The 14164-nt window shown below is 35.5% G+C and overlaps 1 protein-coding gene across 1 annotated transcript in view; it reads left to right on the forward strand.

Moving 5' to 3' along the window:
- The window catches only part of PCDH15 (protocadherin related 15), a 1792715-nt gene that overhangs the window by 1375049 nt on the left and 403502 nt on the right, over positions 1-14164 (forward strand). Inside the window, exons 12-13 of the mRNA XM_055560763.1 lie at positions 2500-2608; positions 8008-8120. Of these exons, the coding sequence (XP_055416738.1) occupies positions 2500-2608; positions 8008-8120 (222 nt within the window). The remainder of the gene's footprint in view (positions 1-2499; positions 2609-8007; positions 8121-14164) is intronic.

The following is a 14164-nucleotide window of genomic DNA, read 5'->3' on the forward strand; positions in this document are numbered from 1 at the left end:
ATTAAGAATTATAATAATTAAATATAATAAGCCAGAGATACTACTAGTCATTCTATGAGCTCAGTTTACCTTTCCAAAGTTGTGTCTGAATATATTTGTTTTTATTTTTTCTACCATACCAGGGAAAACTTTCTATAGATCATTCTTGGAGATTTTTATAATGTCTTGATTTAATTTAAAACACTTAAGCTGTTTCAGTATAATACTATATGTATGTTACTCATGTGAATATATCACTCAAATGCTGAGTTGAAGGATATTTAAATTTTAAACAGGGTCTTTTAAACAGCATCTCAAGTCTGAAGATTTTACTAAGCAGAGTGAAAGAAAAATTGTGGGGCCTTCCTGGTGGCTCAGGTGGTAAAAAGTCCACCTGCAACACAGGAGACTTGGATTCAATCCCTGGGTTGGGTAGATACCTTGGAGCAGGGCAATGGCAACCCACTCCAGTATTCTTTCCTGGAGAATCTCCAAGGACAGAAGAGCCTGGTAGGTTGCAGTTTATGGGGTTACAAAAAGTCGAACACGATTGAACGACTAAGCACAGCATGACACACACCACATTGGGTGAGAACAACAGTGGTCAAATGGATTTAATGTAGTAATGTTGATATTGATTTAACATTTTCATGGTTCTAAATACACATTTAAAGAAATGAAGAGAGTGTAAGTTATCCCTGGATTCCCAGGAGGCACAGTGGTAAAGAATCCACCTGGTCTAAATCCACGTGTAGGAGATTTAAGAGAGGTGGGTTTGATCCTTGGGTCAGGAAGATTCCCTGGAGAAAAAAATGACAACCCACTCCAGTGTTCTTGCCTGGAGAATCCCATGGACAGAGGAGCCTGGTGGGCTACAGTCCATGCGGTCACAGAAGTCAGACATGACTGGGCACATGAACACACACAGAAGTTATCCCCACAAAGAGCTCTTTATTTTTAGGAAAATATTGATAGCGTTTAGACCACTGAGAACCCATTAGAGAAAATGATTTGGACAGAGCCCTTAAGATGTATGTGAGCTCTAAATTATTGGTCAATGTTTACCTTCAATTATTAAAATTCCTGTAAACCTAATGTAACTTAATAACATAACATTAAGTTTTGTGCATAACAATTAATATCATTGCTTTTTTGGTTTCATTTAGAATGCCAGAACTATACATTTCTGCTGAGATTAGAAACTACAGATTTTGTACAAGAGTGACTGATACGTTTCAAGCTTAGGTTAGTTGAGAAGGAATAATATATAAGAGCCTTGCAGCGATTCCTTAGAATGTGTATGAGATATTGAGACACACTCTATTTCCATTCAGAATTACTATTATATATTTGGACTGAGAGTTCCACAAACTTAAAGCAGTATTTTCTAAACTGCTTTCTAAGGGTGTTAGTTCAAGAAGATGTTAATAAATGATTCTAGAAAATGTACAAATAATGTTCCTTTCTTAGACAGTTGTTAGGCAACTTAATGCACTTAAATCTCTGAAACAACCTGTAGTAGAATGAATTAACATTTTTAAAATGTTACTTAATATGGTGTTTCCCAAACTTATCTCTGCAAAGTAAATGTTTGTCTTTCCAGCATACCTATTATAATCTAGCACAGGGTTAGCAAAATACATCCTATTCGCCATCTGTTTTTGTAAATAAAGTATTATTGCAACACAGTCGTGTCTACTGGTTGCTTTTGTGTTACAATGGCAGGCTTGAGTAGCTATAACAGAGACTGCATGGCCAGCAAAGCCTAAGCATATTTATTATCTGGTCCTGATAGCAAAACTTGATGCCACTGGACATCAGAAATGCATTATATCTTTAAACAGAATATTCTTGCAGATAAGAATAATATCCGTCCATGGGATTTTCCAGGCAGGAGTACTGGAGTGGGTTCCCATTGCCTTCTCCGATAATATATATAGTTATATATAACATGTATATTATATATAATTATATGTATATAAGGTATAATTATATGTATATAAGTTACATGTATATACCCACATGATATATAATTAAGTTTAACTATATGAAACATACAATTGATTTCTATTGACTTAAACATAAAATTTTAAAACATTTATTTTAATGTAATTTATGTGAAACTTTGTCATCATTTAGGGAGAAAAGTATATAAATATATTTACAAATCTTGCCTAAAGCCAAAAACAAATACTATACTTGATAACCTTATATGTTTGATTAAATTATTAAGGAAAGATTTAAAATTTATTAATATACTTCTTCCTTGCTCTCCTTTTAGGAGAAATCTGTGATATAAAGCCCTATGTACAAAGTTACTAAGTCTTTTCATTTGACTTTGAGGGCATCTTGTTCCCCTTTCAGATTCAAAATTAACTAATTTGTGGTATTAAATTACACATTTTGAAATCTGACTTTACTCATTCAGGTGTTATCTAGCTGTCCAGACAACAATATCTGAGTGTCAGTTCTCTCTGAAGTAATAAAACTGAACTAAACTCTCTGATTCTTTTTTTCCAGGAAGAACTGAACCCCATCATTGTTACGCCATCCATCCATGCCATTGATCAGGACCGGAATATCCAGCCACCTTCAGATAGGCCAGGCATCCTCTATTCCATCCTTGTTGGTTTGTATAGTCTAACATTTTATATTCTCAGCTATAGCTCTAAAATTGTGTAGGAAAAATAAGTTTCATTTTTTTAAGTTTAATAACAAAGATTTTGTTTTTAGAAATTTTATTGAAATTATTTTTATATATAAATAAATTATAAGATAACCATTCAAAAATATTTTTCCCTTAGAATCAGTCTCAGTGAAATGTGAACAATAAGTAGAAACACTTTTATTGAGGAGGCAAAACAACTTCAAAATAGTATGCAGTCTGCTGTTGGTAGTTTTCTCTGTATCAGCTCATAAAGAATTCTAAGAAAAAATTGAAAAATCAATTTAAAACCTTACATTATTTGTTCTACTAGTATTTTATCATTGGTTGGGTACCATTACCGTTACATAATTCTAAAAATAGTGATTCCATTACATAATTCTGAAAAGTATGTGACAATTAAATAAGAGCTATTGGAGCCAACAAGAAGAAAGATTACACATTATACCCTTTGGCTAAATTTTCCTTGAAGAATTTCAGAGAAGTCATTTTAATCCATTCTTGTGCATATCTGTTAGTCATACCAAAAGCAAAACTGACAAGGATCTCATTATGACACTTTTCTTAAACTGCCTTTGCTAAAATATGGATGTAGCTGTTTTGCATGATTTATAGTATCCAGAGAGATACACCCATCTAAAACAAACAATACATCTCTTAATGAAGAAGAGACACTTTTGAAGTATGCTTCAAAGTAACTATTGAATGGAATTTAACTTTATCTCAACTCCTTCCCACCCCACAGATGGATATTTTAATCACCTAGAGATGCCACACAGATTTCAAAATATAATGTTATAGCATACTTAGAAATACTGTCCATAGAGAAAATTCAAGTAATTCTGTTTCAAGTCTTTGGTGTCTAGAACTACACATGTATTATAAGTAAGTTGTAGAGATTAGACTATTAAATTTTTTTTTAAAGTGCTTATGAACACAAGCATAAGTCTGTTTTAAGTCTTTATGGGGTTGACATGGTGGCTTAGTTGGTAAAGAGCCAACTTTACCTGTAATGAAGGAGACCCAAGTTCAATCCCTGGGTGGGGGAGAATCCCTGGAGAAGGAAATGGCAGCTCACTCCAAAATTCTTGTCTGGAGAATCCATGGACAGAGGAGCCTTGTTGGGCTACAGTCCATAGGGTCACAAAGAGTTGGACATGACTGAGTGACTAACATTTTCCTTAACTTTCAAGTTGACATACATAAAAGGAAATAGGCTTTTTTTTTTTTTTTCCATTAACTAAGGACTTGATAGTATGGCAATTACTATGCCAGATGATGTAGATATGAACATGAGGGAGAAATGGTCTAGGTTGTGCAGGAATACACTCTGGATAGAAATGTCAAAAGATACATTAAAATACATGGTTTTTAAAAAAGCGTGATTTTAAATTCTACAAATAAAGTATGAACCACAAATCATGTGATCTCATGGGAAGAGAGAACTAAAGATATCTATGAAATTGCTTAGAAAGAGTTATTTTAGCAGAAAAACTATAGTTTTCAAGTATAAAATGGGATAAAAATGATTTGGATAATGCAGCAAGTGAAAAGTCCAAAGTGTTAAATTTAAAGATAATTATAATTTCATTACTTTGTTTATTGCATCTTGCCATGCAGTTTTGTAAGGCCATTAAATTTACAGCTGTTTTAACTTCAGTTCGGTTCAGTGTCTCAGTCATGTCCGACTCTTTGCAACCCCATGAATCGCAGAACGCCAGGCCTCCCTGTCCATCATCAACTCCTGGAGTTCACCCAAACTCATGTGCATCGAGTCAGTGATGCCATCCAGCCATCTCATCCACTGTCGTCCCCTCCTCCTCCTGCCCCCAACCCTTCCCAGCATCAGAGTCTTTTCCAATGAGTCAACTCTTCACATGAGGAGGCCAAAGTCCTGGAGTTTCAGCTTTAGCATGGTTCCTTCCAAAGAACACCCAGGACTGATCTCCTTTAGAATGGACTGGTTGGATCTCCTTGCAGGCCAAGGGACTCTCAAGAGTCTTCTCCAACACGACAGTTCAAAAGCATTTTCCTTTTCCCTTACTGATACTTTATTATGAGCCACAGGTAGAAAAGATATGCCCACTCTCACATTAGAATAGAATCCATCCACATTTTCATCTATTACCAGCACTTCCATTGCTTTATTGCTTATTGAACATAAATACCTTCTCCATTTGTGGTTTACTTGAGTACACTGTATGAAAAATAGATACATTTTTATCATTTTCTGTATGACTCTCCTATTAAGTAAATGCTCCTAACCAAAAATCTATTTTCCTCTAATTTTACAGATGATTCCTTTATCATATACTTAATTTTCATGTACAATTTTGACTATTTCTGAATTTTTAAGCTTAACTGGCATCATTTTTCTCCCCTTACATAAGCCCAGGAAATTTTTCTTTCTTGTTGAAGCAGAGGACTATAGCAATTAACACAATTTTGAATATAATTTACATCTTTAAACCTGGATTTGAATACAAGCTCTGTCTGACATTGTCTCTTTGACCTTAGACAAATTACTTAATATTGCAAATCTCCTAAGTCTTCCCGGGTACAATGAGAATAATTTACAGTGGTATCGATGATTATTTATGTAAAGCACTTAGGGGCTTTCCAGGTGGGTTAGATGGTAAAGAATCTGTTTGCAATGCAGGAGACCCAGGTTTGATCCCTGGCTTGGGAAGATCCCTTGGAGAAGGGAATGGCTACCCACTCCAGTATTCTTGCCTGGGAAATTCTATGGACAGAGGAACCTGCTGGGCCATGGTCTATGGGGCTGCAAAGAGGGACACGACTGAGCAACTAACAAACACACATAAAACACTTGGCACAATATTCAGTTCAGTTCAGTTCAGTAGCTCAGTCATGGCCGATTCTATGCAACCCCATGAATCGCACCACCCCAGGCCTCTCTGTCCATCACCAACTCCCGGAGTTCACCCAAACTCATGTGCATCGAGTCGGTGATGCCATCCAGCCATCTCATCCACTGTCGTCCCCTTCTCCTCCTGCCCCCATCCCTCCCAGCATCAGAGTCTTTTCCAATAAGTCAACTCTTCACATGAGATGGCCAAAGTATTGGAGTTTCAGCTTTAGCATCATTCCTTCCAATGAACACCCAGGACTGATCTCCTTTAGAATGGAGTGGTTGGATCTCTTTGCAGTCCAAGGGACTCTCAAGAGTCTTCTTCAACACCACAGTTCAAAAGCATCAATTCTTCAGCACTCCACTGTCTTTACAGTCCAACTCTCACATCCATACATGACCACTGGGAAAACCATAGCCTTGACTAGACGGACCTTTGTTGGCAAAGTAATGTCTCTGCTTTTCAATAAGCTATCTAGGTTGGTCATAACTTTCCTTCCAAGGAGTAAGGGTCCCTTAATTTCATGGTTGCAATCACCATCTGCAGTGATTTTGGAGCCCAAAAAATAAAGTCTGACACTGTTTCCACTGTTTCCCCTTCTATTTCCCATGAAGTGATGGGACCAGATGCCATGATCTTCGTTTTCTGAATGTTGAGGTTTAAGCCAACTTTTTCACTCTCCACTTTCACCTTCATCAAGACGCTTTTTAGTTCCTCTTCACTTTCTGCCATAAGGGTGGTATCATCTGCATATCTGAGGTTATTGATATTTCTCCCAGCAATCTTGATTCCAGCTTGTGTTTATTCCAGTCCAGCGTTTCTCATGGTGTACTCTGCATAGAAGTTAAATAAGCAGGGTGACAATATACAGCCTTGACGTACTCCTTTTCCTATTTGGACCCACTCTGTTGTTCCATGTCCAGTTCTAACTGTTGCTTCCTGACCTGCATACAAATTTCTCAAGAGGCAGATCAGGTGGTCTGGTATTCCCATCTCTTTCAGAATTTTCCACAATTTATTGTGATCCACACAGTCCAAGGCTTTGGCATTGTCAGTAAAGCAGAAATACATGTTTTTCTGGAACTCTCTTGCTTTTTCTATGATCCAGCGGATGTTGGCAATTTGATCTCTGGTTCCTCTGCCTTTTCTAAAACCAGCTTGAACATCTGGAAGTTCACGGTTTATGTATTGCTGAAGCCTGGCTTGGAGAATTTTGAGCATTACTTTACTAGCGTGTGAGATGAGTGCAATTGTGCGGTAGTTTGAGCATTCTTTGGCATTGCCTTTCTTTGGGATTGGAATGAAAACTATCCTTTTCCAGTCCTGTCGCCACTGCTGAGTTTTCCAAATTTGCTGGCATATTGACTGCAGCACTTTCACAGCATCATCTTTCAGGATTTGAAATAGCTCAACTGGAATTCCATCACCTCCACTAGCTTTGTTCATAGTGATGCTTTCTAAGGCCCACTTGACTTCACATTCCAGGATATCTTGCTCTAGGTGAGTGACCACACCATCATGATTATCTTGGTCATGAAGATCTTTTTTGTACAGTTCTGTGTATTCTTGCCGTCTCTTCTTAATATCTTCTGCTTCTGTTAGGTCCATACCATTTCTGTATGGACCTTTATCGAGCCCATCTTTGCATGAAATGTTCCCTTGGTATTTCTAATTTCCCTGAAGAGATCTCTAGTCTTTCCTATTCTGTTGTTTTCCTGTATTTCATATCACAATGTAGGATTTAATAATTGGCAGTCATGTTATATTTTATTCTTATCTTTATCATTAAGCCAAATGCATATATTCCACAATTATATGATTTGACTTACACTTTGTGTTCATTTTTAGAAAAAGAATGTTGTACTATACAAAGGAAGATGATACAATTTAAGAAAAAGTCAGTTCACTAAAATGGCTGAATTTTAGAAATATCCTCTCTAGACAGTAAAGTAAATAAAAATATTTTATTTAATATTTAATGTTTTTTATTTAAAGTGATTGATATGATTAGATGAATACTTATTTTAAGAAACATGTTTTTCCAGCTGTAATAGAATATTCTCATTTTAATATTCAAGCAACATGATATTTGGAACAAATTACTAGTCATCTTTTGCTGTATGTTGAAAGACCATGCAGATTATAATTAAAATGTATGTACCATTAAAATACAATTTTATAATTCAAAATTTATTATCAATGAACTTAATATCTCTTTTGTGTAATGAAGCTTCAAATTAATTAAAGATTTCACTTAATAAAAGATATTTGGCAAATCATCCAAACAAGAAGTAATGTCATCCCCTTATTCATAAACCAACTAGAGATAAACCACATTTTCATCTGCTTTCCTTAGACACATAATTTTGAAACTTAATTTACTAATGAATTTGTGAATTTGTTCCTCAGTTAATGAAAAGAAATAGATAAAGCAGATACACATATTACTTATTGTTCTCTATTATGTGCTGAAATGTCATTGTCTTTCAGGGACTCCTGAGGATTACCCACGATTTTTTCATATGCATCCTAGGACTGCAGAACTTAGTCTCCTGGAGCCAGTAAATAGAGACTTTCACCAGAAGTTTGATTTGGTTATTAAGGTAAATTTACCTAATTGCTTAATGTTCTTGTGTTTATAAATATAACTAATGTTCTAATGTTCTTGTGTTTATCAACAAATTCTGTAGCAATTACTGTAGGGGCTTTTATACTATAAAAATGAAAATTAATTTGAACTGCAATTAGCCAATTTTTCTTTAAAACGGTTAAGTGCAACAGAATACATGGTGCTGCTTTTTTTCTTTAACATAATTTTATATATTAAACTGCTATTCAAATACTGAATATTTTTATATGTAATAAATACCCTAATCAAAGGTATATGATTTACATACTATAATTTATCACATCTTCTAACATTTAGTTTAGGTTTTGGTTTTTGGTTTTTGTCTGTTTGTTTCACCAAGTGGATTTAGCTTTTGACCACAAATTCTTCTTTGTTTTAATTTTATTTTATTCTTATACTTTACAATATTGTATTGGTTTTGCCAAATATCGAAATGAATTGGCCACAGTTATACATGTGTTCCCCATCCTGAACCCTCCTCCCTCCTCCCTCCCCATACCATCCCTCTGGGTTGTCCCAGTGCACCAGCCCCAAGCATCCAGTATCCTGCATCAAACCTGGACTGGCGACTCATTCCATATATGATATTATACGTATTTCAATGCCATTCTCCCAAATCATCCCACCCTCTCCCTCTCCCACTGAGTCCAAAAGACTGTTCTATACATCAGTGTCTCTTTTGCTGTCTCATATACAGGATTATTGTTACTATCTTTCTAAATTCCATATATATGCGTTAGTATACTGTATTGGTGTTTTTCTTTCTGGCTTACTTCACTCTGTATAATAGGCTCCAGTTTCAACCACCTCATTAGAACTGATTCAAATGTATTCTTTTTAATGGCCGAGTAATACTCCATTGTGTATATGTACCACTGCTTTCTTATCCATTCATCTGCTGATGGACATCTAGGTTGCTTCCATGTCCTGGCTATTATAAACAGTGCTGCGATGAACGTTGGGGTACATGTGTCTCTTTCAATTCTGGTTTCCTCAGTGCGTATGCCCAGCAGTGGGATTGCTGGGTGATATGGCAGTTCTATTTCCAGTTTTTGAAGGAATCTCCACACTGTTCTCCATAGTGGCTGTACTAGTTTGCATTCCCACCAACAGTGGAAGAGGGTTCCCTTTTCTCCACACCCTCTCTAGCATTTATTGCTTGTAGACTTTTGGATCACAGCCATTCTGACTGGTGTGAAATGGTACCTCATAGTGGTTTTGATTTCCATTTCTCTGATAATGAGTGATGTTGAGCATCTTTTCATGTGTTTGTTAGCCATCTGTATGTCTTCTTTGGAGAAATGTCTATTTAGTTATTTGGCCCATTTTTTGATTGGGTTGTTTATTTTTCTGGAATTGAGCTGTAGGAGTTGCTTGTATATTTTTGAGATTAGTTGTTTGTCAGTTGCTTCATTTGCTATTATTTTCTCCCTTTCTGAAGGCTGTCTTTTCACCTTGCTTATAATTTCCTTTGTTGTGCAGAAGCTTTTAAGTTTAATTAGGTCCCATTTGTTTATTTTTGCTTTTATTTCCAATATTCTGGGAGGTGTTGACCACAAATTCTTAACCAATGAATATATTTTAAAAGTACCTGGATTTATATATACTTTTTTTTTTTTAATGGGGGCTTCCCTGGCAACTCAGATGGTAAAGAATCAGGCTGCAATGCAGGAGACCCGGGTTTAATCCCTGGGTTGGAAAGATCCCCTAGAGAAGGGAATGGCAACGCACTCCAGTAGTCTTGCCTGGAGAATTCCATGAAAGAGGAGCTTGGTAAAGTATAGTCTATGGGGCGGCAAAGAATAGGACACAACTGAGCGACAATGTGTTATGCCTTATCTTCTTTGTCCAGAAATTATTTTAATATATGTCTCATTATTTCTTTAATCTGAAAGAGGACCACAAAAATTTTCAAAGCTAAGGGAATTTATTTGGCTTACAATTTTGGTTTAATATCTACTATATTGCAATAAAATCATTAAAAAGGTACTGTGGAAACCCATATGATGTGTTAGTTAGTTCTTAAAGACTTTACTGAGAAGGTAGGACTTGAGCTGCCTAACAAAGGAAGAATATGAATTTACCAAGTAAAGATAGGGCCTGGGAGAAGAGCATTCTAAGTAAAAGAACAAATATAAGGAAGGATATGCAGTAAATCTAGTGTGTGTTGTCTGACTTTTTCATGGCTACACATAAGAAAAATAGATATGCAGCCCTGTGACATTAAAAATGTTTTTAAAGTGTTAAAAGAAAGTAAGGTAAGGAAGCTTACTGAGCACGTGTGTCATATATGTTTTATGTATATTTTTCATTGAGTTGTAGTCACAATCTTAGTACTTTGCTTATTGGTACAAATATGAAAACTAAAGTTCAGATAGCAAGGGACTGAATCAGAATTACATCATTAATAAGCAGCAGGATTGAAATTCAAATTTAAGTTTATCTAAGCGAAAGCCATACTTACTTTACTTCACTAAGAAGCAGCTGCTTAGAAATGGCTGTCTGGGTTTAATTGTCTGTCAGAGCAACTGCAAACAGTAATACAGAGATACATTTGATTTTAGCTCAAATTAGCACATATTTTGTTGGCCCAATTATATTACACACTCTAGATTCTGTATTTGTTTAGTGTTTCTTTGTCCGTGAAGAACGTTTATCTAGAAGGAGGAGAAATCATATAATATAAGCTGATAAATCAAATACATCAACTGCTAAGAGGAATGAAATGTAAAACTCACTAACAAAGCACAGATTAAGGACATTTAAATTAATCTGGGGACTCAGGGAAGATCTTCTGGAGATTACCCCAAGCTAAATTTCGCTGTATTGGACAGATTTGGCTAATGAATAAAACCGGGAAATGTGTTTGAACATAAGGAAGAACAGAAGTGAAATCTTGGAGGCATGACATACCAGGCTACAAGTAGTTAACAGGGAAGTGAGGTACAGAGCAAGAGCAGGGAGAAAACCTTATGTTCAACTGCAATTTCCTTAGATTTCATTCAGTAGGAGTTTGGGAGTCATTCAACAAAGAAAGACTTCTTTTACCATTTGTTTGAAATAGTGATGGATGAGATTCACCTTGCACGATTTTAATTATCATTGGACTATATAAAACTACAAAATGTGTATCCATTGTCTCCTCTGGATCTACCTGGAGCCCTGTGGTGCTGTACTCTGTGGGAGTTAAGAAACGACAAAGCACTGTTTCCAAACTGCCTCATTTGAAACCTGAAATCAATTATTTTTCTTTATTATCAAAGTCAGTTGTCCTGGTGTATCCAGGTATAGTGAAACTCAGTCCATCAATTATAGAAACAAAATCAATTAGAACAGACCACAGATAATTTTTTTATGTTTTAATAACTATTTATATTATTAATGGAAATTTCTACAGACATTATTAGATTCAAATTATTGTTCCATGTGCATCCAAGGGGATAATAAGCAAAGGTATCAATCTGTAAGAATAATAATATGCCACCTGCTTGAATAATAGCTGAGTATTGTGTCTTTGTATAAGCATCTATTGAAATGCTACAATTTGGTAGTTCTCCTCTGTAGTAAGTCTTTCAATTTCTTCCCGTTTTCTTATTTTAATAATGCTTCATTTTCCATTGGCCATAATTTTTTTATTGGACTTGATCCCAATTTCTGTTTTTGAGGCTAAAGAAAAATAAAATGAAGTGTCCTCTTCTAGACTTTGAAGAAGAATTCTACTTTAAAAAGCTGTATGCACATTTCACAGACAGTAAGTGTCACAGATAAGAGATCTGCCATCTTCATTTTATCTATTTCTGACGGTGATTTATTAAGTATAGTGGTAAATAACAATGAAAGGTGAAACTAGAAAAAAAAGATGGAGTAGTTCACCAACTATAGAATATTAAAAGATTAAAACCCATCTAATTCAAAGAGACAAAGATGTTTCTTTTCAAAACGAACATCCTATTTCAAATTTTACATAACTCCAATAATTTAAGTATACTTTAAAATGAAATACACATTTTGAACAAGAATCATAGCCAGTCCTGGGTTTGCCCAGGACAGTTCATATTTATGCCTATTGTTCTTGTATAATTATTCATAACATTTCTTTCATCTTCAAAAGTGTCCCAGTTTGGATGAAAGGTTATGTGATCACCGTTGTTATACAGCAAAAAAACAACTATGCAATAGAAACATGAAAGCACATTTTAGATTCTAGATGAAAATGAATTAATTCTTGCATGGAGTGTCTTAGTAAAATTCAGAGCATTCACTTTCAGTATTATAAGTGCAGTTTTTTTTAAATATTAATATATATTTATATTTTTATACTTCATATATTTATACTCTGGGCATCTGAGGATCAAATGAATAAATTATTAATAATTCACTGTCTCTCAGTTGTTCAAACATATTTTTTTATTTAAATCTCTTTAACAACTAATAACAAGGGTCATGATGCTATCACAAATATCATTGTATCATAGCCCTTCTGATTTTCATATTGTTGTTCATTGACCAACTTATACTGCATAGCAGGCTGACCTTTAACTTCCTTTCACTCCACATAATGGACATAGTTAACACTAAGCTCTCATCAGTCACCATGTATACTTTCTATACCAACCATACTAAGCCACTTGCACTGTCCCAAATTCACCATGTTCTTTCTAACTTCCAGGAATTTGCTTTTCTTCCTAAGTCATTTCTCTTTCTCTTTAAAAATCAAGTCTAATTCACATTGATAACTCACTGACGCTTCACATGCTAAGAAGACAGTCAGTTCCTGTAGAAAGGCATGGCCTCGGACTGGAAGTGCCTCCATGTGGTAGCTTTGATCAGTCTATACAGGATTTGCCTGTTTATTTTCTCTTGACCTTTATAGGAGGGAGGGCACATTGTATTAAATAATATATTTCTTTAACATTGCGGCCCAAGGCCATACCCCTATCCATGTACAGCATATGGAAAGTGCTCAATAAATATTTCTTATAATGGTTTTCTCCCTGGCACATAAATAAGTTCAGACTGCTGGACATGGTACTGCATCTTCATTGCATTTAAATACATACATTTGAAAGTGTATGTATTTGACAGATTTTATCCTATGTCTGTCCAGAATAGAAATTCAATGAACTTCTCCAATAAATTAAATCCCTGGTGGGGGGTAGGGGAAGCTATATCTGTATTAAGACAGTTTGGTGGCTCAGATGGTAAAGAATCTGCTTGAAATGTGGGATACTTGGGTTTGATCCCTGGGTCGGGAAGATTCCCTAGAAAAGGGCATGGCTACCACTCGTATTCTTGCCTGGAGAATCCCATGCACAGAGGCGTCTGGCAGGCTACACTCCATGGGTTTGCAGAGTCAGACCTGACTGAATGACTAACATTTAAAAGCTATTTTTGACTGTACTTAAATAAGCAAACAATCCTCCTTCTAAAAATATTATACATATATATATATATAAAACACAGATATATACATTTTATATATATATATATATATGTATATGTATTACACAGAAAATGAGCCACAGAATTGAAACTGATAAGCTTAATAGTGGAGTTAATATGCCAGTTCTCCTGGTGAGTTACATTGCTTTACTAATTTGAGAGTCAAGGGAAATAGCATGCAAGAGATGACTGAGACACTGATGTATAGAACAGTCTTATGGACTCTGTGGGAGAGGGACAGGGTGGGAAGATTTGGGAGAATGGCATTGAAAAAGGTAAAATATCACGTATGAAACGAGATGCCAGTCCAGGTTCGATGCACGATACTGGATGCTTGGGGCTGGTGCACTGGGACGACCCAGAGGGATGGTATGGGGAGGGAGGAGTGAGGAGGGTTCAGGATGGGGAAGACATGTATACCTGTGGCAGATTCATTTTGATATTTGGCAAAACTAATACAATTATGTAAAGTTTAAAAATAAAATAAAATTAAAAAAAAAGAGAGATGACTGAGGTCTAAAAGAACAGCCACTACAACTCTTGATCCTGCTCATGAATGTCTAATAGTACAACTCT

This window comes from Bubalus kerabau, chromosome 22, assembly GCF_029407905.1.
Source record: "Bubalus kerabau isolate K-KA32 ecotype Philippines breed swamp buffalo chromosome 22, PCC_UOA_SB_1v2, whole genome shotgun sequence".
In the NCBI taxonomy this organism is placed as follows: Eukaryota; Metazoa; Chordata; class Mammalia; order Artiodactyla; family Bovidae; genus Bubalus; species Bubalus kerabau.